General features: G+C 35.2%; 3 protein-coding genes across 4 annotated transcripts; 2 read left to right on the plus strand and 1 right to left on the minus strand.

The window, feature by feature from the left end:
- Positions 1-882: 882 nt before the first annotated feature.
- On the plus strand, positions 883-9911 carry LOC124829918 (peptidyl-prolyl cis-trans isomerase CYP65). 2 transcript variants are annotated; one of them, XM_047303504.2, is made up of 12 exons: positions 883-1275; positions 1371-1433; positions 1519-1622; positions 5664-5755; positions 5841-5930; positions 6024-6099; positions 6218-6591; positions 7461-7717; positions 7800-8088; positions 8655-8765; positions 8856-9058; positions 9464-9911. In XM_047303504.2, the coding sequence occupies exons 1-12, from the start codon at positions 1148-1150 to the stop codon at positions 9570-9572; spliced, it is 1896 nt and encodes a 631-aa protein (XP_047159460.1). In that variant the 5' UTR covers positions 883-1147; the 3' UTR covers positions 9573-9911. The 2 variants fall into 2 exon arrangements, with proteins under 2 accessions (XP_047159460.1, XP_047159462.1); XM_047303506.2 differs by lacking the exon at positions 9464-9911 and having other exon boundaries at positions 885-1275; positions 8856-9305.
- Positions 9912-14189: 4278 nt separating this feature from the next.
- LOC124829917 (protein SHORT-ROOT-like) lies at positions 14190-16674 on the plus strand. The gene has a single exon (XM_088093782.1). The coding sequence runs from the start codon at positions 14971-14973 to the stop codon at positions 16420-16422; it is 1452 nt and encodes a 483-aa protein (XP_087949908.1). The 5' UTR covers positions 14190-14970; the 3' UTR covers positions 16423-16674.
- Positions 16675-18823: 2149 nt separating this feature from the next.
- LOC148195942 (uncharacterized) lies at positions 18824-22868 on the minus strand. The gene is made up of 3 exons (XM_088095483.1): positions 22521-22868; positions 21319-21934; positions 18824-19991 (listed from the first exon to the last, which is right to left on the minus strand). The coding sequence occupies exons 2-3, from the start codon at positions 21871-21873 to the stop codon at positions 19143-19145; spliced, it is 1404 nt and encodes a 467-aa protein (XP_087951609.1). The 5' UTR covers positions 21874-21934; positions 22521-22868; the 3' UTR covers positions 18824-19142.
- Positions 22869-24142: the final 1274 nt, after the last annotated feature.

Consider the following 24142-nt stretch of genomic DNA (forward strand, 5'->3'; position numbering starts at 1 on the left):
TAAATATTTCATCTTTTTAAATTATAAAATATTTGAATTTTGACAAATTCTTATTATTTCTTCAAGCAGAATGTAAAAGTCAAAAAGATAATTTGAGATAATTTAACTTAATCAAAATTTTTCTTGAGTAAGTGTTTACTTCATTTTATTTATTTTTTGGCTTAATTATTCTTTTGTTCAAATTTTAGTTAAATTTTTTAAATTGGCTTTTTTGTTTTTCTTTTAATTAAGTTTAAATTATTTTAAAACTAATTCAGTTACATAATTTTCGTTAGTACTTTATGTTCTTAAACATATGTTATGTGTCAACTTTTTCTATTCATCTTTCATAAAATTTTAATTTTTTATGTTTATGTGTCAAATATTTAAAATTGACAATATCACGTGTGATGTATCAATTGTAATTTATTCTTAAATTATAATTTTAAATATTTTAAAAAGTTTTTTAATGTAACATATTAAAGCATTATGTAAATATTATGAATAATAAAATTATATATTTGGAAAAAACATCTTATTTTATAATGTTAAAAAAGGATAGGCAAACGCTAATTTAAATTTGAATAAAATAACACACTTCTATTCTAAATTAAAAACAATTGCAGTAAAACGTGATTTAAATTTAAAGAAAATAATATAGTCATAACATTCATTTAAGTTTATAAGAACGTTTAAGGTTTTTAAAATCAATGTCGCGTTCGAAAGTTAAGTGAAAAAATTAGAATAACAATAGTATGAAATGCGAATTAATAAGAGGGAAAAGAAAATCACTCTATCTTTACAAAGAAAGCTACTCGCAGAAACAAGAAATTCTAGCACGAGTTTTCTAAATAAACAACTTTGATAATGAATTTTATTTATAAAATAGCGGGATCCGTTTCATTTTCGAAATGTGAAAAAAGAACTAACCAACCCAAGAGTAAACCCGGTCCAAGAACGATTTAACGGCGGTGTTTGGCAAATAGCGTAGTACTGCCAAGGCGGTTGTGAGAGGGGAGAAAAATCGAGCGGCGGGGTCAGTTTCTGAAAATCGCCAGAAAGTGAAGCAGAATCTTACAAATAGGCGCGTTCATTTGCAATTGCAATTGCAATTGCGACTACAAACAGGGTAATTTATCGGTGATTGAGAAGAACCCTAGCAGCAACTATGGGGAAGAAGCAACACAGTAAAGACAGGATGTTCATCACCAAAACAGAGTGGGCAACGGAATGGGGAGGCGCTAAATCCAAAGACAGTCGCACTCCCTTCAAACGTCTTCCCTTCTATTGCTGCGCGTACCAATCCTCATAACCTCTCTCACTTTTACCTTCTTTTCGCTCCATTTTTTTAATCATTCATTCTTTCATTTATTTTCTTCTCCTTGTCTTAGGCTTACGTTTACACCCTTTGAAGAACCTGTCTGCACTGCTGAGGGCAGTGTTTTCGATATCATGTGAGTATTTCTGCGATCCCTTAAGCTTCCCATGTTGTTACCGATTGTTTAATTGATAGATTCATTTTGATAATTTTTTCTCCAGGAATATTACTCCCTATATTATAAAATACGGTAAACATCCAGTCACTGGAACTCCTCTCAAGCTGCCGGATCTCATTCCACTAACTTTCCACAAGAATTCAGAAGGTTATCACTCTTTTTTTTTTTTTCATAATTTTGTGTTAAGTTGGGTTTTTTTTTTATTTTCTCGTGTTCCTTCTTTTAAGTTAACTGCTTCATTTATCTGGGTGTTTTATTGGTAGACTCGTTGAATTAATATTTTTTAGTGTATTAGCTTCACTTCTAATTCTTCGTACGACACTGTTGCCAGGTTGTTGTTGACACTGAATTATTGATAATTTTGCATTGAATTATCATTGTGGTTCCTTGTTCCCTTGACAACGGAGTTCTTCTTTCTAATAATTTTGTTGTGGCTGAAAAGTTATGTGTGTACTGTAATATTTGCCAAAAATGTTCGGTCAACAGTGACGTCCTTTGTTGTGGTGGCGTATGAAGGAATGATTTTGTTTGCATTGAAAAACTGTTGCATTTTTTAATGGTTCACCCTTGCAGTTTAGGAGATGAAACAGTGATTTTACTTCTTAATATGCAAGGTTACACAGGGATGAGCTATATATAGAGTTGTCTAGAAACTTACAATCAATCTGTTTACTGGTAAAATAGCGAACAAGAGAGAAGAAAATGTAAATAAAAAGAATCAAGTTCTATCCTAAACTTCTGGAATTGTTTATCTTAAAAATCTTTTATGGTTATCTTAGGGCTAGTGTTGCTACCTGGTAATGACCAAGCTTATTAGCTAGAGTTGGTTTTCCTCTCAAGAGGTTTAGGTATAGGTGATCCGGAGGTCTTTGTCACGTAATAGAAGAGCTCAAAGATCTTATTCTGATTTACATGGAGATTTTTCTCATTTTTTCTATTGTTCTTTTGTTCGTTGAATCAATATCTAGATACACCCTCACTCTCTAGAACAATTTCCATTGCTTTTATACAGTTGTAACATTGATCCGGAGACAAGGTACTGCTGTTCTACTGACAAGTATACATACAAGGACTACATCAGCTTTGTCAACTGGGGTCAAATTTTTTCTGGATTCGAAAATGATGTATTATTAGGAGGGAAGTAGATAACATATTTTAGTAGTTTTTGTCACATTGCCCAAATCTACTGAAAAGAAGAAGGAAGAAAATCAAAGTCCCTTTACTGTAATTAACCTTCATTATATCAAAGGATGATAAAAACCCGGCTTTGGACCCTTATGGTTCTCCAAGCTTTAACATATTGAATGGAGATATCTCTATCACTGTCTTGGTATTTGGCCATAGGATCTGATTCAATCCTTCAAAACCAAAATGTAAGACGAAAACCGCCCAAGCTTTGTAATCTTTATGTAAGTCACATCTCTCAAGTTGATGTAGGACTAAACCATCATCCTTGATGCCACAATTAAGACAACCCCCAAAAAATCCTCAATCAAGGCAAAGGGATAACCACAATTTAGTTAGCTTTCAAACACTTTCCCTTGTGCCCAGGGCTAGTGATCTAGCACGTGGAGATGGATGGAAATAGATCTAAGATAACATGTGGGACCATCTTAAAATTTGGGCTTAGGATTTTACTCAATCTCATAAGACTAAGTTGAAAGGTGAAGGATCTTCAAACTTTAACTTTATTTATCCACATCTCTAGTTGACGTTGGATTAAACCACCATCTTTGAGTCTCTAAGACTGCAAGTATGCTGTGCTAGGTGTGACCAAAATCAAGGTGCCTTCTTTGAGGTTCTAACACTTTGAAACACCATAGTGTCAAATGGAAATGCTATGGTGTGCACCTGTTATGTTATGTACAGAGACGGATATACAGCATGGGCCCTGGCCCCTTCTCTTTAAAAAAATATAAATTATATATATACTAAAGCAAATGTCAAAACTCGCTTGAGAAGCCAAATACAATTCCTTTGTTAAGAAGCCGTTGTGTCTCTCACAATTCCAAGGGATTTGCAAGTTGCAACCTTTCATCTTTCAAGTGATTTGTAAATTGCACAAATACCGACAGCTTTTTAGTTAATATACTACAACCTACAAGTAAAAATTTCCATTCTTGTCTTATCAATATTTCCACCTTAACCTTCAATTCATGAATGATTGGCTTATTCTTTTTATTTTTATCAATGATATATAGGGTGAGGACAAAATCATTATTATGGGAAAATCATCTACAATTGATGCATATTTTAAAAGAAAAGCTATTGAAACTCCTCAAGCTAGTAAGTCCCCAACTTTTCCATCAACCACACAAATAGTAGACATTGAACAACCTCAATCTAAAGTTCCCAGAGTAGAAGAAAATGAAATTGATATCTCTTCATTCGAGAAAGATCCTAGAAAACGTATTTCTATTTGACAATATCCTCTTGACCAACGTGACAAGGTTCGTAGAGCTTATATAATAGCTGAACCATATCAACCTACCAATATAATGTTTCCACCTTCTAATATTGGAAATCATCGTCGACACTTTCAACCTTCTTGGTTGAAAAAGTTTCCTAGTTGGTTAGAATGTTCAACCCACATGGGTGCTGCATTTTGTTTACCTTGCTACGTCTTCAATAATAATCATGGTGATCAAAATGATGGAAGAAATTCTTTTGCTAAAGTGGGATTTAGGAATTGGAAAAAATCAATGATGGAAAGAATTGTGCATTTTTATGTCATGAAGGAGCTGGTCCTAATTCACTGCATAAAAGATGTTTAAATTTTGTGATGATTTAATGGCTCAATCTCAACATATTGAGTAGGTATCCAATAGGCAAAGTGCTGAAATTATTGCAAACAATGTCTAATCAATAAGAATAACACAAAAGATTTATATTGATTCACCTTAAACACTTGGTCTATGTCCAACTCTCATTTAAGAAACTTTTAAAAGGGTTCCACTAATAAAAAATTGTTTAACGAAGCAAGTACATATACCACTCTGGGCTATCATGAGTACACAGGTCACTTTTGGCTATCCTGTCTTATTCTCCCCTTAAGACTAAAATCTCAAGTATTTTTAAGTGTCACTTCTGGCTAACAAAAACAATGAACATAAGAAACAACTCTCATAAAAAGGATATGCAATGAATGTTTTCTTGCAAAGGTGTAACTTAACTTCACTATGTGAAGTTTACAAGGTCTTCTTTGACTATCAGAGACTAAAAACAGAGAATATAGGCCTGTAGGTTTTTTCTAAGAAAGTAGAATTGTATTTGTGTTAGGATGTATTTTGTGTATTCATTTTTGTCATGTATTTATAGTTCCTCAGGAATATGACTGTTGTAGAGCAATCTTCATTTTGATATCATTGAGTAATTATGATATAGTTTTCCTTTAATCTTGATGTGCAAAATCACTGGAATTAACTAGACTATCCTCTCTTGCGTCTACATACGGAACAACACAAAATATCACAAATAATAAATAATTTTTTCATCTTAGCATCGTGTGATCAAGAGCTCATTTTGTTTTAGGTATTATTTCCATATATTGCTTATACGAAGTCATTTCAAATATTTATTCAAATATAATCAGCTTAATTATAGAACAAGTTTTGGATGCTACTTTTAAACTACTGATTAAATCAAGTAGTACGATTATCATTGAGGTTAATTTTATAAGTGGAAATAAGATTAACTGTGTTCCAATGTTTCCTAGGACAAGGTTGATTTTAGGAGGGGTGGTGTTGTTAAGTATAGAGTATACGGGAATTAGTTATGGCAGTTTGAATTAGTAGTTGGTTATATTAAATGGGAGACCTAAATAAATAGGAGTGAAGGGGAGGAAATTCATGGAGATCGGTTATCCTTTGTAAATTGAGTGCTAGCTCTTTGCTTGGAGGAAGCTCTTGGAGGAGAGTAATCTCTCCTTTTGCGTGTTCTTTCCATTCAATCCGATAAAATCTTTATCTCATTCTGATTTCTATTCTCGGTTCCAAAACATGGTAGTTTATAGCTTATAAACCTGTAGCTTATTTTTTTCTTCCATTCCCTCACTATTTAAATACACCACCCTTTTTACCTTCTCTGAATCATTTTTACGTTTGCCTAATTATTTTTATTTTCAATAAAAAAATTTATCTACTTTGCTTGCTATTTATTATTGACCAACCTTTGTTTGTCATGCTGCAGGAGAATATCATTGTCCAGTGCTAAACAAAGTTTTCACTGAATTTACGCATATTGTGGCAGTGAAGACTACGGGAAATGTGTTCTGCTATGAGGTTTTTATATCCAGCATCCTTTACTTCAATAATGCTAATTTCTTATGTAGATGCCATTTATATTTATGTAAGTTGTGGGAATTAGGCTGTCAAAGAGTTAAACATTAAGACAAAAAACTGGAAGGAGCTCCTCACCGATGAGCCATTCACAAGGAATGACCTTATAACCATTCAGGTAAGTTGGGTTTGAACAAGAACTTTTTTTTTTCTCTTGCTTCATCTTTTGTTGTCTTAATATCAAGTTGCGGTGTTTGTGTACTATGTGCAGAATCCTAATGCACTTGACGACAGGGTTCTTCTGGATTTTGATCATGTTAAGAATGATTTGAAAGTTGATGATGAGGGTATGCTAGCTCATTCATCTTATGTGAGCTATAAATCTCATTGGTCTTGAATCTTGAAGTTACCTTTTTTTTTGTTATTAGTATTAGCTTTGACACGTTCTATTTTATCTACCTTCAGAACTACAGAAAATGAGTTCAGATCCAACCTATAACATAAACATGTCGGGTGATATCAAGCAAATGCTTCAGGAGCTTGGAACTGATAAAGGAAAGGAAACTGCAATGCATGGGGGTGGTGGTGGCAAGGCACAAAAAGAAAGGGCTGCTGCACTTGCTGCCATCATAGCTGCAAGGTCCCGTGTGGATGAAGATTCCAAATCAAATGCAAATAAAGATGCCAAAGCTCCTCAGGCATTCAGTATCGTAGATGCTGCATCAGCTGCAGTACATGGAAGAAGTGCAGCTGCTGCTAAAGCCTCATCAGGTGATAAAACTGCTGCTAGGATAGCTATGCATATGTCTGGTGACAGGGCGCCAGTGAATGCAAAGATGGTGAGTTTCTTAGATATACCCTCCTTTTCACCAATACATATTGAAAGCTAAAATTTGCATATTAAATTATCCTTTCAATGTACATTATGTAACTGTTGGAGATGTAGTATAAAAGAGTTCATTAAGGCCTTTTCTCTTGTATTAAAAGCTTATAGGTGGAAGATTCACTTGAATGATTCTGTATTACATCTGTGACTGTGACGCATGGTTTTAACTAGAAATGGCAAGGGATTGGACCTAACTAACCCCTGAGACCATTAATGTCTTTTCACTTAACAACTTAAGCTTATTTATTGGTGGAAGAATCATGAATGATTTTATATTATACCCGTCACACATGGTTTTAATACTAGAAATTACAAGGGGTAGGACCTAAGTCACTCCACAATTATTAGCTCAATGTGTGAAGATTGTCCAGGGCTAGTGACAAGCCAACGAGAGCATAACCTCTCTCCCCACCCAACCCACTCACACTACCAAGGATTGAACATTTTCAGGTAACTAAATGCCAATTGGATAGACTTATAGAGTTTGGTGTTTAGAAATTGAGAATAGATTGGCCCTGGCATAACACCAAGAGCTAACTCAGAGGGGGTGGGATTGCAAGTCTTATAAATATACTACTTTTGCTATATTTGTTGCTAGCCGATGTGTGATCTCAACATATTGTAAATGTAACATTAAACCAAAACCATTCTTAGGCGATTGGGTGATGTATGAGGGTGAATAAATGTTTCGCGTACCTTTTCCTAAACTCTTAAATTCTTAGGTAAATACACATGAATGTTTTTATATGACATCTCTTATAAGATAGGATAACACTCACTTTGCTATGTATTATGAACTTCTAATGGAGTTACCTGTTTCAGGTAAAAAGCCGTTTCACAACTGGTGCTGCTTCCCGGTCTTTTACTTCAACATCATTTGATCCAGTTACAAAAAATGAATTTGAATATGTGAAAGTTGAGAAGAATCCAAAAAAGAAGGGTTATGTACAGCTGCATACGACACATGGTGATTTGAACATTGAGCTACATTGTGATATAACACCTAGGACGTGTGAAAACTTCATCACTCTTTGTGAGCGGGGATTTTATAATGGAGTTGCTTTTCATCGAAGCATTAGGTTAGGTGTAATAACATAGCATATTTCTTCCCGTAGTAAAGTAAGCCTTAGATTTATGGTCTCATAATCCATTTTTGTGCAGGAATTTTATGATACAGGGTGGGGATCCTACTGGTACTGGTCGAGGAGGTGAATCTATATGGGGAAAGCCTTTTAAAGATGAACTTAACTCCAAACTAGTTCACTCTGGAAGAGGTGTGGTAAGCATGGCGAATAGTGGCCCACACACCAATGGTTCCCAATTCTTCATCTTGTACAAGTCTGCAAATCATCTAAACTTCAAACATACAGTTTTTGGAGTAGTTGTAGGTGGCTTGACCACACTTGCTGCCATGGAAAAGGTTCCAGTTGATGATAATGACCGACCTCTGGTTAGTCGTACTTTCTTTTTATTGTTGATGCAATACATTGTTCCCCCTTTTTTAAGGTTTTATTCTTCTCAAATGCTTTAAGTTTCAACCTGTGTAATTGCAAACATATGATCATAAAATACGGATCTGCTTTAAAAAAGTAGATTCTTATGCCGTTGTACATATTTTGTTATCTTCTGCATAAATATATTCTTTTCCCAAACATCTTTTTAGTTTGGACTTCGGGTTTTGTGCATTAGTTTTTCGTTGTGGGTACTGTTTCTACTGCTACTACAACTCCATATCATTCTATCGTGTGGGATTACAATGTTTGCGCACTTTCGTTTATTACTTTCAGTTATAGACTAACTCGACCACAGTATGATACATTTTGTGTTTCCTTGTGCCTTGAGTGCTTGTTTGTTAATGGTGGCAAGTTTTTACTGGTTTGAAAAGTTGATATAATATATTAACAATACTTGGTTTAATATTTGATGTTTTCTAAATGAACTATACACTATTATCCAGCGTGCCATTCTTGCTACTTCAAACAATGCGTTATGTTCCATACATTTTTCATATTGCAGGAGGAAATCAAGATAACAAGTGTCACGATTTTTGTCAATCCTTACACGGAACCAGATGAAGGAGAAGAGCATGATAATGCCACAGAGAAGAATGTAGAGGATGAGGATAATGTAATATTAATGATCCATAATAGTTGAGACATCTCTCGCCGTTTTTTTTCATACTTGTGAATGGTTTTTGTTAACTGTCGTATGTTTCAGGGTAAGGTAGGCTCATGGTTTAGCAATCCTGGTGCTGGAACATCTGAATCTGGAAGTACGGGGGTCGGTGGTGGTGTCGGCAAGTACTTGAAAGCTAGGAATGCTCAAGCTACATCTGCTAATCTTGATACCAGTACAGCTGTTGTAGGAAAGAAAAGAAAAGTGGGAGTTGCCAGCAGTGACTTTAAAGATTTTTCTGCATGGTAACAATCCCAATTTCGTACAATTTGTAAAAATGTGTAAACTCCTCGTGTAACTTATTATATTTGCATTGGGGAAATTGACGGGATAGCGAGAGATAAAATTTTGCACGCCATTCAGGATTTGTACAATATATGTAGCGTTTTAATTGGATGCAAGCGGAGTAGAATCATTGCCTGGGTTGTCTCTGGTTCCGTCGCTGCATTGTCAGAATTTCGTAATTTGGTCATGGATTTGATACATTGGTTCTCCCAAGAGTATTAGGTATTAGGGGCTTAATATACATTGCATAGCTCTATTATACATCTCCATTCCAAGAAAGAGTTACGCTATGTACATCTTTTAACAGCTCTGTACCATGCTTTCTGGGAGCATTATCAATCCGATCGACTTTTGCTTGCTTGCAGGGAACTTAATTTATTCCTGGTCAGTAATCAGTTGTCTGGCGTGAATGGTAAGTTCAGGCAGGCTAGGGTGGCATTCCCAAGGGCACTTCAAGTTAGTGAGCCTAGCTAGGTTTTCATTGACTTTAGTGACGGACTCCTGGTCACATTTTGGCATCTTATACAGCTACTGTACAATTCATAGTACAGATATCACACTACATTTATCTAAAGTAAAAAATGAGGAATCTATGTATCATTCAACCAAGGAGAACAAATGGAAGGAATCCATTTGATCGCTTAGCAGCAGGTTTCATGCCAGTATCATACGATCCTGTAGCTTTGCAACAATTGTCTTACTATGGATACGGCCTACCCTCTATTGCTCTCAATCCATGCACATGTCTGGCAGTCAATAGTTTAAATGCCTGACTTGAAAGTGCCCAATCCACATAATAATTTGTTGTATTCACGTAATGCTTGAAAATCTAATCTCTTTGAATTTAATAACTTAAAATAAACACAGTTACGTAAGACACAATGGAACAGCTCAATTTCTCAAACGTTGTTTGTTATACTTATTTGACTAGACCTTTACGTAATATTTTTATTTGTTATAAATCAATATCAGCATTTTTTAAAATTGTAATCAAAATTTTGACTAGTCTATCTCTCTTAACTTACGTCTATCTGTTTTGTTAAGTAACAAAATAACGTAAGCTAATAATTTATGACACCAACTTAAAATTTGATGGAATAATCATATAATTTTATTAACTAGTCTAGTGTCAATCAATGATATGAACATATAAAAAATATAATTATGTGTGTGTGAATATATAATTATTATATATATATATATATTACAAGAAATTAGGTCCATGAAGAAATATTGGATTGACAGAAGAAAAAGAGTAGGTACGTGTAAAATTGAATGAATTAGTTGGTATCTGACTAAAAAATAAAAGAAATGTGACATATATAACCACACCAACAGGTTTCAGAATCCCTGCAATGTTTGGGAAATCTACAAAGGTAGAAAGATAACTTTAAGCATGATGATCTTAGCTTTGGCACTCGATGTAGAAAGATTGTAAAGGTAAGGGAAGGGGGTTTAACTGCAGTTCAAAAATTCTGCTTTTAGTGAACTCGACTCTCATGAATCTCATTCGTTTATTTTGGTTCCAAAAGCCTTCACTTTTGCTTACTGATGACGACGGTAAGAAGAATATATTATTTAAAGAAATAAAGATAACCAAAACATTGATCTTTTTCTCGTCGCATGGTTGAAAAATTGAAAGAGCGTGAAAATCAACAAAATTTAATGTATACATTTTTATATTTATGAAAATATTTTATATTTTTTTCCTAACATGAAATTTTGTAAAACCTTTCATTGTTTGTTAAAAGAAATTTTTGTTTTTCAAATAATTTAAATACAAAAAGGAATGATTTTCCGCAATGCCAATTTAAGCCTCACAATGTTTGTTTGTTAGGCTTAATTACTTTTTATTATTTTGTTTATTTTATTAAATTTGACCTTTTTATTAATAAAATATTGAATCAAGCTTTTCCCAAAAATAAATAAATAATCATACGACTCTTTCAATATTCAATCAACTCCTTAATTTTTTTTCCCAAAAATGTAGCAATGTGACATTTGGGTACACTAAAATTAATGTTATTAATTTTATGGATTTTCATCTTGGTTACAAATTGCATTATGCTTAAAATAATTTTATCAGTATTTATTTGTCAACAATTTTACATTAGTTGGATGAAATAAATGGTTACTTTTAAAAAAATTGAGAAGCTTAATCGAATATTTTATTAATGGTGAAACTAAACTGAATAAAATAAACAATTGAAAAAATAATTAAAATTCTCAATCCAAAAACTTTTTTTCTTTTAAATAATTTTTTTAATGCAATTGTTATACATATATTTGGAGACAATTCTATAGAGACAAGATCAGTAATGGTTAAATATTTAATTATGTTTTACTAATTTTTTAATTAGAAGTTCTTAGTATACTCATTTAACTGAAGACATTTATTAATAAATTGTTTTACGGGGGTCTTTTAAGGAATATGACATACTTTATGGTGTCAACCTTTTCTAACTTAAATGGGAGAATATCAACAACACCTGTGTTTTTGTAATATTAAACTCTAAGATTGAATCTACGAAACCCAAATTGGTATACTGATTTATTTTTTTGGTATTCGACAACGGAAAAAACAAAACAAAATTCACACAACCACAACTCCAGTTAAGAAAAACACTGATACCTCAGTATCAGAGATACAGTAATTCGGTACCATCACAATGTTACGGTTGTGACGGTTAAAAATGAAATCCAAAAGAACTTGAATCATTTTTACAATGATTTATTTACATAAGAGAGTATGTTAATATAAAAATTATAAATTACATTACATTAATGTATGCCGTCGTCACATTATGTTTAAAATTAAAAAAAAATTAAATGTTTATGAAAGTAGAATCTGTTAATTACACTCATTTAAAATAAAGAATGCCAATTTAAATGTCAATATATAATAATCTGTGCTATGAACCAAAACAACAGACAAAATTCTTTTTTTTAAATTAAGATTGCACATTGTACTTTCAAGAACAAAATATTAATTTATTCATTTAATTCGAAAAAGTAAATATAGAAATATCATATAAATGAACCCATAATTTAAATAAATTATAGTAATATCTAAATCACATTGGATGAAAAAGAAAATAAAAATGTATATTGCATTAATCATTATCTCTCCATTTGTCCTTCCAAAATTTTTGCCATTTTTAATGCCATTCATGCTATCTTACATTTGTAGAGTGAAATAATTTCGGGATGATGATAGATTACTTATTTTAATAGCCTTTCTTTTGGGATGATGTCAAATTTAATGCCAAGATTATATCAACTGTTCATGTTATTGATAAAAAAGAAAATGGTATTAAAAAGGTGTTAATTTTAATTCGAAATTTGATAATATTTTAATGTTTCATAATATTAATCAGAAACCACTTTAAACATAACTTTTAAAGAAATCGTCATAAAATGAATAATTTATGATCAAATGATAACATAAATTTCTTTGAAGTTAATTTTGTATCATAATAAATGTTTCTGTAAATGGGAAGACAAACATCCTTACAGTTTGTCGGCAAGTTAAGCTGTTGATAATTAATATATGTTTCAGAAAAATGATACAGTTTGTGTTGTGAAATGGAGAATGAGTCCAAAATTACATCCATGGCGATATCCAATAATAAATGAAAAAAGGTTGTAAAAATATTTAGAAGAATGCTCCCTGCGTTGCACGGGTTCCTTGAAAAGTAATTGTCATATTTCATAAAACTTGTTTTTTTCCTTCTATTGAGTCGAAACTGTGACGCATAGTGCGCCCCATGTGTTAAACGATCATAGGAAACACCACAACAACACCATCCATCAATACATCGTAAAAATCATCTTTTACAACGATACAAATTAAGAACAGCACTGTTTCAAAATATATATATATATACGAAGCATTTCTTTTTCTTCAGAAATTCTGAGATAAACACGATCTGCTACACTAGATCACTTTATCAAGTACGAGTGCATTCATGGAGTTGAATTCACAGTCATGAGATGAAAGAAATAGATTAGTATATATCTGCGAAATGACGTGTAACGATAATTAATTTTTTCTTTTTTATCTCTGCTACAGTCCAAACGAAAATAAATTAGTATTTTGTAGTTGTGGCAGTGACATAGCAACTATAGGCTTTCTTACAAATGTAACAGCTTTTTAAATAAAAAGAAAATGAATATGGGGCTCACCTCAACAGCAGCAAAAAGAAAGGATAAAAGCCGCCAATTATGCAGTTCTTTTATCTGCTTTATTGTTTTTATCTCTTTGCAACACACAGAAGGAGAGGGTCTTCACTTCTATATAGTATTCATAGATGAATTTCATCAACTACAGATACAGTTCTTTTCAGGGAACTCGTTTGTTCTTGTGTTTAACTTCATTAAATTGTCAGAGATGTTAATTAATTACCTGAATTTCTGTTTCTTAACTAAGTTTTAATCAGGCTTAGTTCACCATTTGTTTATCTAAAGTGGTTGAACTTTTCGTACTGCATAATATTGGACTAACCGTTATGTGGGGTTGGATTTAAAATGTGAAATAAATATAATGAAAGATTAAGTATTATTGACAAGTTCATTATTTATAGTGTGAATGGAAAATGCTGAATCTCGTGGTGGAGGATGAAAGCAAAAACTACATGGATAATCGGTCATCCCCACCAATTGCTCTTAGAGGAAACAAGAAAAAAGAAAGAAAAAGGGAAAAGGTTATTGGGACTCCCTTTTCTGTTTATATCTATGGTTTTCAGCATGGCTAATATCCTGTCTCATCTTGTCGGGAGCTAATGGCTTAGAAGGAAAGAAAAGAACATTAGCGTACAAGGGTACCGAAAAATGAAGTGATTAAGTTGATGTAGAGGTCAAAATATAAAGTGATTTTTTCCCTAATGATTGAGGAAGAAAAACAAAATAAAGAAGCCGTGCACCTTTTGAAAGAAGACCATGAGAATAATGAAATGGTATAATTGAGAAAAACAAGTTGTCTAATAATAATAATTATAATGTGTAATTAAAGAAAGCAAACGTGGAGATAGCGAAGCCCCAAGAGGATAATCGCAGAAGTGGTTTTAAAAAATAATTAAATGGGAAGTCAATTTGTAACGAGGGTAGGCTGGGCCATGTAAGAAAGAAGGATAAAAAAATGGTTATTATGGTGTGGAGAAAAAGTGAGAAGGCATGCCCTAGAAGTTGGCATTAGAAGGAAAGAAAAGTATATAATAATGGTGGGATTATGAAAATGGATGAAGAAAGTGGGTTTGTTTGAGTTTGAGGAAGATGATTCACGCCGGCAGCTTTACCCTTTCACTCTCTATCTACCCAATTCGAACTTTGGCACGCCTGCTCCCACTCATCAAATACTCCCTCAAACAATGAAAAGGATCCCTTCTCCCTACCTTTTTCCTCACACTTTCTTATTTTTCATCTTTTGTCAGACTCAATTCTATTCTAAGCATCACCTACGCCACACTTCTCACTCCCTCCATGCCCATCCTTTTTTTTTCTTTTTTATTTTATCTTTCAATAAAACAATATTCTTAACCCAACCCCACTTCCCTCTCCCTCTCCCTCGCACATCGATTCCACAAAAAACAACTCCACCTCATCCCCCTAAAATTAACCCACATACATATCACTAACAATTATACGTAACTTTTGTATATAGAATTTCCTTTGGTAAGTATATGTAGTGTATCCAAACCCAATCCATTCAGAATTTCCTATTCCACCGCCACACCCCAATTCCCACCGTTAAAAAACCACGTTACGTCCATTCTGTTTGGTTCGTTGGTTCGTTGATATCCATGCGAGTGAGTGAATGAGTGAGTGAGTGAATCACCAATTGATATCCATGCGAGTCAAAGGTTAATAACCTTAAATGGATACCACGTTGTTTGGTGTAGTGAGATTCCAACATCAACTCCAACCTCCTCAAGGTGATCAAGATCAATCTCTCAACAACTCCACCACCACCACCAGCTCTCCATCCTCCAGACAACACAACTATCCCTACCCACAAGAAGACGAAGAATGCTTCAACTTTTTCATGGATGAAGAAGACCTATCCTCGTCTTCTTCCAAGCACTACTATCCCTATCAACCCCACCCTTCCTCCACTACACCTACCACCACCACCACCGACCTCTCCTTCTCTCCCACCCGAGACGCCGCCTTCCCTTTCCAGCTCTCCGGCAAGTGGGCCAACGACATCCTCCTCGAAACCGCACGTGCCGTCTCCGACAAGAACACCACGCGCCTCCAGCAACTCATGTGGATGCTCAACGAACTCGCCTCCCCCTACGGCGACACCGACCAGAAACTCGCCTCCTACTTCCTCCAAGCCTTCTTCAGCCGCATCACCCAAGCCGGGGACCGAACCTATCGAACCTTGGCCTCGGCCTCCGAGAGAACATGCTCCTTCGAATCCACGCGCAAGACCGTGCTGAAGTTCCAAGAGGTCAGTCCCTGGACAACCTTCGGACACGTGGCGTCCAATGGTGCCATCTTGGAAGCCTTGGAAGGCGAGCCCAAACTACACATAGTTGACATCAGCAACACCTATTGCACCCAATGGCCTACGCTCTTCGAAGCCCTTGCCACTCGAAACGACGACACTCCGCACCTCCGTCTCACCTCCCTCGTCACCGCCGCCTCCGCGCACAAGGTCATGAAGGAAATCGGCACCAGAATGGAGAAATTTGCCAGACTCATGGGCGTGCCCTTTCAATTCAACGTCGTTCAGCACTTAGGTCAACTTTCTGACTTCGATTTCGGCGCCTTGGATATCAAAGAGGACGAGGCTTTGGCTATTAACTGTGTCAATACTTTGCATTCGGTCTCCGCCATCGGGAACCACCGCGAAGCAGTGATATCCTCGCTGAGGAGGCTGCAGCCGAGGATCGTGACGGTGGTGGAGGAGGAGGCGGACTTGGACGTGGGATTGGAGGGGTTGGAGTTCGTGAAGGGTTTTGAAGAGTGTTTGAGGTGGTTTAGGGTTTACTTCGAAGCGTTAGAAGAGAGCTTTCCGAAGACGAGCAACGAGCGGTTGATGCTGGAGCGGGCGGCGGGGAGGGAGGTGGTCGACCTGGTGGCGTGTTCGGCTTCGGATTCGGTGGAGCGACGGGAGAGGGCGGGGCGGTGGACGAGGAGGATGCATGGAGGTGGATTCAATACGGTGGCGTTTAGCGAAGAGGTGTGTGATGACGTGAGAGCGTTGTTGAGGAGGTATAGGGAGGGATGGTCAATGGCACAGTGCTCCGACGCCGGAATATACCTTTCGTGGAAGGACCAGCCGGTGGTGTGGGCCAGTGCATGGAGGGCCTTGACGTAGTGTAGAGGAGAATGACTTGACGTGAGTAATGAGTTGAGGGACTGAATCCCACGTGCTCTCTGTTCTCAAAGCACGTGCCCCTGGCTCAGCCGAGGGCTTCTTTTTTTCTTTTTCTTTAAGCTAATTCATGTCCTTTTTTCCAGTTTGGTACTTAAGACAATGGTATTAATCGGAGGGTATGAGGATGATTGCAGCAAGGGGATTTGCCTGTATTATTCAAAAAGGAATCATCAGACTAAATTTATTTCATCATTCTCTTTTTTCACATTTCCTTTTCATTTTTCAAAATTTCTGTTGTACATATTTTATATAATTATATTTATATTTCGGTTTAATTATATCTCAAGCTATTCAAGCAGTACCATCCCTCTATCTATTAATCTTTTCTCTCGTCCAGAATAGAATTGAAAACAAGAAGCTGTTGCTTCGTTATTCTGGCAGATAAAATGAAAAAGAAATTACAATCACACTTGATGGCTTTTTACTTGTCTCCTAAAATCTGGGACCATTTCCAGCTAAAAAGAACGTTCTTGCGTGACCATTCAATAACTAGGAAAATAGTAATGAATTGTCAATGATTGTGAAATTGTATATTCCTCTCGAGTATTTGTTATTTTATTTTGTCATTAATAAGAAATTGCTAACTTATTAGGCTAAAATATAACTTATTGTCGCAATCCAAATGTGTAGGTTGAAGCGTATTGATTATTGACTAAGTTAAAGCAGGTGGTAGTTGATCATTGATATAAATTATAATTATATATTATCCAAGCTGGTCCAGATATTTGACCAGAGATGAGAAGAAGCATAATTGTTGTGCGTTTTACTAACATAACTTAAGAAGTAGAATTCCGCGATAATCTTGTATTTTAGAGTATATTTAAGATCATCAACAGTAGTGAGACATACAAAAACATTTAATTCATGTTGAATTTGGTGGAAAAGCAAATAGGATTTGGTTTTTTTGCGTATGAAGATGATATTGAAAGTAAAAGTAAAGGAAGATGGAAGCATAAATAAAATGAGGTCGTTATCTAGTTTATGGGAAATAGAATCTTAGGACGGCCACCAAGTTGCGTTATTGGTTGGAATATATGTCATTAAAAGGTGCATAGTCATTAGTGGGTTTAAAGGTTTTAGTGGCCAGCACGCTGTCTTTGAATTGGTCTTATTCTTTTTTTTTCTTTCTCTGAGCCTAAACTATACTAGTATCTATGTATCTATTATCTTTGTATATGGCACCTGTTTTAACTTTAGGGTCTGCATGGCCCCCACAAAACCCTGAGGTCTTTGATGGAGGTAAGAAAGATAAGGGGGGGCTCATGAGAGAGTCCTTTTTCCTAAGAAAGCCAATAAATTGGTAAGTACATAAACAATGAAAAGGAAATAATATGAATAGTGGGTTCATCTTTTTAGGGTTGCACATCTTGAACTTCTGATGAGACTTGCCCCCTCCACGTTAACATATCCACTCTCCACTCTTTCTGCATCTTTTCCCTCCCTCATTTTAAAACATTTATAGCTTCTTTCTTTTGGTTTTTTATTAAAGGGAGTTTGATGCTGGCCCATACCTTCTTCTGCAGGTTTAAGCTTTTCTATCCTTTTCTATACCATTGACAATGACAAGCTCTTCTCTTTATGTTTTTATGGGGCCATCTTCATGTAGAATGCTAACTTCACTCTATTCATTTCAAACTCTTAGTACCTCACCATCTCTCTTTTTCTAATACATTATACAAAAATCTCATCAAACTTCAAACTCAAATTAAAAGGATTTATGCTATCTATATTATCCTACAGCTCTCCTGAATAGCAAAGAAAACAAGGATCAAACTTGTAATTAAATTAAATTAAATGGATCCATGGCATCTACATTCTAGTTTTATGTATATTTAAAGTCCACACAAGATTATATGTTTTACATGTAAGGGCCAGCCACTGGGAACTCTATAGAGTTGGGCTACAGAATTGGGCCCAACGTTAGGAAGAAGAGAGTGAGCGTGTTCCAAAAAACAAAAATCATTGTAGAAAGTTCGTTCTGGAACCCCTTACGCGTGTTTTGGAAGTTCATTCTGGAATACATTACATATATTCTGGAAACTTGTTCTAAAAAATTCGTTGTGAAAAGTATTAATATGTTTCAGAAAGATTGTAACTATACTTTAAATTTGATTTTGACTTAGATCATAAGAAAAGAAAAACTTGAGTTCCACTAATAATGTTTTTATCCATCCTAATATTCCGTGAAAGAAAATAATTGAGGTAGGGATAGGTCATCTCGTGATAGTATTAAATAACCAACGTATGACCTCCACATGTAAGCATGTACGTGAAGCGATTCGAAGGTGGTAACGAAGGATCCCGACCAAAAAAACGAAAATAAAAAACATGGAGTATAGAGTTGTAAAAAGTACACACGTGAAAGAATGATTTACATAAGTGAGAAATAATTACATGATGCCGTGACACAAGTGATGAACAACGCTGGATTATTAGCAAAATTCCAATGAAGTGGATAATCTTTCTCGGTATACATGCGCTCCCTCGATCTAATCTCAACATAGCCTAAATTAAAGTGAGCAAATTATTGAGACTTAGGTTTCCATGTCCGATAGTCTTGATAGAAGTGAGCTTTCCAACTTGACATGCAAAACGGGGTAAGGTATATAACCGTATATAAAATGTTTGTATATGACAATGTACAAAGAGAAGTTACATTATTAGAAGCCGCTCCAGCCGTGAGGCAATCTCCATTTTCTGTGCCAATAGATAGACACTCTAGACCACAGAGGGAATTCAAAGCTGTACTCAAGAGGGTGATCAACAGGTCCTGCCACTATCATAGGCAACCACACGTATCTGGAGTCTCTTAAGTCGGCCGGATTCCACCGGTCCGCCATGAAAATGAATGAACCAGGGAAGCCAGGTAGAGGAAGCACAAAAGTGCTCTGAGCAAAGAAGGTTGTAAGCCTAAACATTTTGTTTCCTCCGATGCATGGATTCCCAATTGTTTCCCAAGGCCCCAAAATGGACTCGGCTGCATGAGCCAGCGCCTCATTTGGCGCCCATCCTGTGCAGCCTGAAGTGATCATGTAATATGTGCCCTCGTGTTTGAACAAAGCTGGAGCTTCTCTGTGTTGTCCCACAAGAATCCTTCTCATCACAGATGTCACGTTCAGATAATCTTCAGTAAGGGGTCCGATGTGCAGTTCACTGTTGTCTTCGGAGGAGTAGATAAGATATGCCGTGCCATCATCGTCTTTGAACACTGTCATATCCCTGCTTTCGTATCCATGGGGTCTTTGGCTGCCGAGATAATCAAATGGTCCATCAGGTGTGTCACTGATTGCTACTCCAGCAGCTGCTTTCGTGTAGTTGGCATCATCAATATGCATCCACATCACATACTTTCCGGTCCTCTCGTTGTAAATAACTTTTGGCCTCTCAAGCACATTAGACGTGTGCAGATCATGGGTTTCATTTGTTTCATCTGCTGCCAATACAATCCCCTCATGTTTCCATGTCCACAAATCCTTCGAAGAATAGCAACCAACTCCAATAATGTCCACCTAGTGCAAAAAGGAGAAAATCACTTCACTTTGCAGATACTGGAAACTGAGATCGTAAAGGGCATCAAAATTATTTCAAAAACATGCAGGCTTAGAGAGCATACTAATTTATAGAAGAAAGTTTACTTTTCATAAATTTCAAGGAGAGAAAGCAAAGGCACAGATAAAAACAAACCACCATCTGGTGCTAACTATATCTTTCATATCAGCATCTATCTGGGCAAGGAATAAAAAAATTCTTCATGTAAACTGACTGGTGATACAATATTTTGCCCGAGTTATTCAGTACAAGTTTTTTCTCGGTGCTTGCGAACCAGATGTATATGTCAATTAACATGGTAAAGTTTGAAACATGTGAAGGATATTTCCCTGACTATTGCCATCACTTAAAGTCTTACCAACTGGATGAGGTAAGGGAACACAGTGTGGAAGGTAAAAAGTCTGGATCATTTAATTTCTTTGCTTTTGAATACAGGAGCCCAGTAAATTTCTGACTCTAACTTGAATAAATTGAACTATTTGGGTGAAACTTTTTCTTGGATTCCGAATTGCAGAAAAACATCGATGTTATGGAAGTATAAACTTTTTACTCAGTGTCAATAACTATATTCAGTGGATTCATGAGAAGTAGCAATAAGAATTCTGAGCACTGATTATGTAATTTCAGTTGTAGCAGGCTTCATGTTCAATAGAAGGAACCACCAAATTCCACCTTCAAATTCAAACTATTGTATGAACTGCATCTTAAGGAATTCAAATCCTTTAGGTTAAATATCAGTCAAGATGACCTTTTTTTTTTCTTTTTAAATAAAAGCTCTTAATATGTTTGTATTTGATCCAAACGGAGAAGACTCTTACATTTATTAATATCTCCATTCGTGCAAATGGAAGGACACTTATATATCCCTTTATCATAGACCAACAAGAATATGGAAATTTTATGACAACGGTAGCATATTAAGAACAAAAATGAGACCTTTGAAACATGACATTTCTCTGCCAAAGACTCCAAGACAACTAAGGAGGATACTAGACAGGTTCAGAAACAACCGGAGGTAAAGATACATATAAACAAATACTATAATCAAACAAACATCTCTAAGCTACGGAGTTCTTGTTAACCAGCCAGTCTTGTAATTTTTCTTTCTCAAAATAAACAAAAGATGAAACCATCTAAACATTGAGCTTACATAGAAAGATGGTAGACACTTTCAGAACCACTAAATGTTCATAAATTATAATAAGCTACATAACATACTACAGCAAAGACGACAATTATTAACTTAGAAACAGAACAGAAGTTCTACTGAAAAAAAAAATGAATTACCCGAGCGGCTCCTTTCTTGTGAACTTGGTAGGTAGGTCCATCTTTATATTCACCATACCAATAGTATGTTCTTGATTTTTTATCATAGACAATGCCGCCTCCATGAGCTTGAATAGGATTTCCATCGGTATCCAACCAAATTCTCCCAGGGTAATAGTAATAACTTTCATTTGCAGGAGTCTGTATTGGATCTATGGTTTTTTTATGACCAGGAAAAAACACATGTCTAAGTTGGGAATTTTCGTCCAGGAATTCGTCAATTAGTGTTGTTGTCCGCTTGGGTCTGCGTTTTGCTGCTCGAGGAGACCTCTTTCCCTTTGGTGGGGGGATTTGAATGTTCTCCTCTTCAACCTCTTGAAGTTCAATGAATTGGGGATGATGGTTCAAGCGCAGTTGAGACTGTCCACCAGTTCTATCTGTGTGATGGATATAGGTATATAAATGAAGCAAAATCAAGCATCCTAACAAGCTCAATACCACAACAGACGTTGAATATCTGCTCCCTGCATTGCAACCTAGTATCGTAGGTTTCCTGTATTTGTTCCTCGTCCTCATTTTCTCTTCCTTTTTATATTCAAAATAAAGCGGCAGCTAATCAAATGCAACCTGTGGAAACCTGATAGATAACACGACCAGATAGAAGTTAAAAACATAACTTCCCTATACGATAACAATTTCATAAACCAAAATCAGTTCAAAATCAATTTATCCCCCCTACACACTAGGAATTTCATAAATCAAAATAGGTGCAAAATGAAACTGCAAATAACGACACCGTATATCTCCCAACTAGGTTTATCACTTTATCCCTTTTTTTTTCTGCTGGTATCCTCTTTGGAAGACAATCCAGTTCTCGATGTTCAGTTGGGCACCATTTTATCCCTTTCCAATTTCATGAACTTTTACACATACTGCAATACAAAAAGTAAACTGCAACAAGTTTCAACGCTTTTGATTGGAAACAATAAATTACCCTCTCTTCCAGGTTTGTTAGAAGTTAATTGAAGTTCAAACCACTACTTTTACCCTACTCTGTATCTAAATACTATAACAACTGCCACCAATTAATCATTCTAATCAACAGAGTTACACCCTCATGTGTCAGATCCATTAGAAGAAAAACCTAATAGTTACACAATAAAAGCAACAGAATAATCAGAAACCAGGGAACAAAGGCAAAGTGTGAGAAGAAGGTCTCTGACCTGGTACCACCCGAACTGTGGAACAGGCAAAACACCCCGTCATGCGGTTTCGTTGGTGGCTTTTGAGGGTCACAGACACAGTGGCATGACGCAACCACCGAACTGAGCTTAGTCCAAATACGAGGTAAGAGAGAGAAAGCAGGAAGAAAAAAAACGAGATGATGTTGGGTAAGGGTAGTTAAGTTCCTATGCAGTTTGGATCTGAGTTTGAGGTTATGACATTGATTTGCAACCAAAGTTGTGCTTCCCTGTGTCTTTTGGTACCGACCCCAGCAACAGTTCTATTCTAGAACTTCTCTTTTACCATAAATGTCTCATCTTGCACTTCATCCTTTAACTAATTTCCTCTCTTTCCTTATTATTACTTGTATCAAATGTGGAACCATTTTATGCCATTTATGTTCAATTCTTCACAGCAAGACTCTATTTTTATTGTTCCATAGTGACACCTTAGCGTTTGAATTCACTTTATTTAATAACCTTAGAGCAAAACGTGATAATGATTGGTAATCTAACTCCATTCATTTCATGCTGTGAACAGCACAAGAGATGTTCAATAAATTGAATTTTGGGGTGAAAATTTTGTTATGTTGAAACGTTGCTATGTGATACTAGCACTAACAGTGCTGGTAACCAATGATTTAGTAGTTACAAAAATTATGAAAAAACAATTTTTTTATTAATCTGAGATGGGCTTTCCTAGATTTAGATTTAAGTGAAGTTAGAGCAAAATTTAAAGAATTAGCAAAATACACCAAAGTGAAACTGTTGAATCTAAGGATTTTCTATTTTGAGAAATGATAACGATCACTATATTTGTGTGAATTTATTTATATACAAGCAAAATTAAGTGTATTGTAACATAACATGTTCGTTAAGGGATTGTTGGTAATTCGTTAACATAAAATCACAGTACTGTACTGTTCCTAATATTACTCATTCTCGAAATAAATAAATGCAGTATTGTCTCATGATGACTTTTTGGTATTGGTTGGAAACGCAGATTTCATGTGCACTTGTTTAATCACTTGACTTAGCTGGTCTTTTCTAACCATCATAATGGTCCTGTTAGCCTGTGGCGGTTACGAAAATAAATGAAGAATTATTATAAATATTAAAAAGGAGTGTATTAAAAATTATGGAATAATAGAAAGAACCTCGTTCTCATCATGATAATAAAAGTTGTTGACAATTATCTAAATTGTAATGCCTACTAACTATGATATTTTTGTCTTAATTATGTTTGACTCAAACCACTCTTGGTTTAATAAAATATTTGTTACAAAAATTAAATAAAGTTCAACAAAATTGAAGCCGCGAATATTTTGTCTCTGGAGAAATTGAAACAGATACCTGGCGCAATGTTAATAAATCTTGAGGTTTTTTTTATCAATTTAATAACAATATTTGATAAATCAACATTGTTAAATTATGTAAATTTTGATATGATAACTAATTATCATTTAAAAATATTTTATATACAAAAATTATAATATTATTTTGATAGTGGAACTTAATACTCAAGCAATATATTACTTAAATGGATTCACTCAAAAGAAGAAAAAAATTGCATACTAATATTTTATATTTATAATATTTAAATCTAAAATTTACTTATTAAT

Source organism: Vigna umbellata, chromosome 7, assembly GCF_029865625.1.
Source record: "Vigna umbellata cultivar VRB3 chromosome 7, Vumbellata_1.0, whole genome shotgun sequence".
Lineage (NCBI taxonomy): Eukaryota > Viridiplantae > Streptophyta > Magnoliopsida > Fabales > Fabaceae > Vigna > Vigna umbellata.

Coding starts and splice junctions, on each gene's coding strand:
- LOC124829918 (XM_047303504.2), top strand. CDS start 1,148: ATGGGGAAGAAGCAACACAGTAAAGACAGGATGTTCATCACCAAAACA. Junction 5,931..6,023: donor ATGACCTTATAACCATTCAG/GTAAGTTGGGTT, acceptor TACTATGTGCAG/AATCCTAATGCACTTGACGA. Junction 7,718..7,799: donor GCTTTTCATCGAAGCATTAG/GTTAGGTGTAAT, acceptor ATTTTTGTGCAG/GAATTTTATGATACAGGGTG.
- LOC148195942 (XM_088095483.1), bottom strand. CDS start 21,873: ATGAGGACGAGGAACAAATACAGGAAACCTACGATACTAGGTTGCAAT. Junction 19,992..21,318: donor ACAAGAAAGGAGCCGCTCGG/GTAATTCATTTT, acceptor TTTTTGCACTAG/GTGGACATTATTGGAGTTGG.
- LOC124829917 (XM_088093782.1), top strand. CDS start 14,971: ATGGATACCACGTTGTTTGGTGTAGTGAGATTCCAACATCAACTCCAA.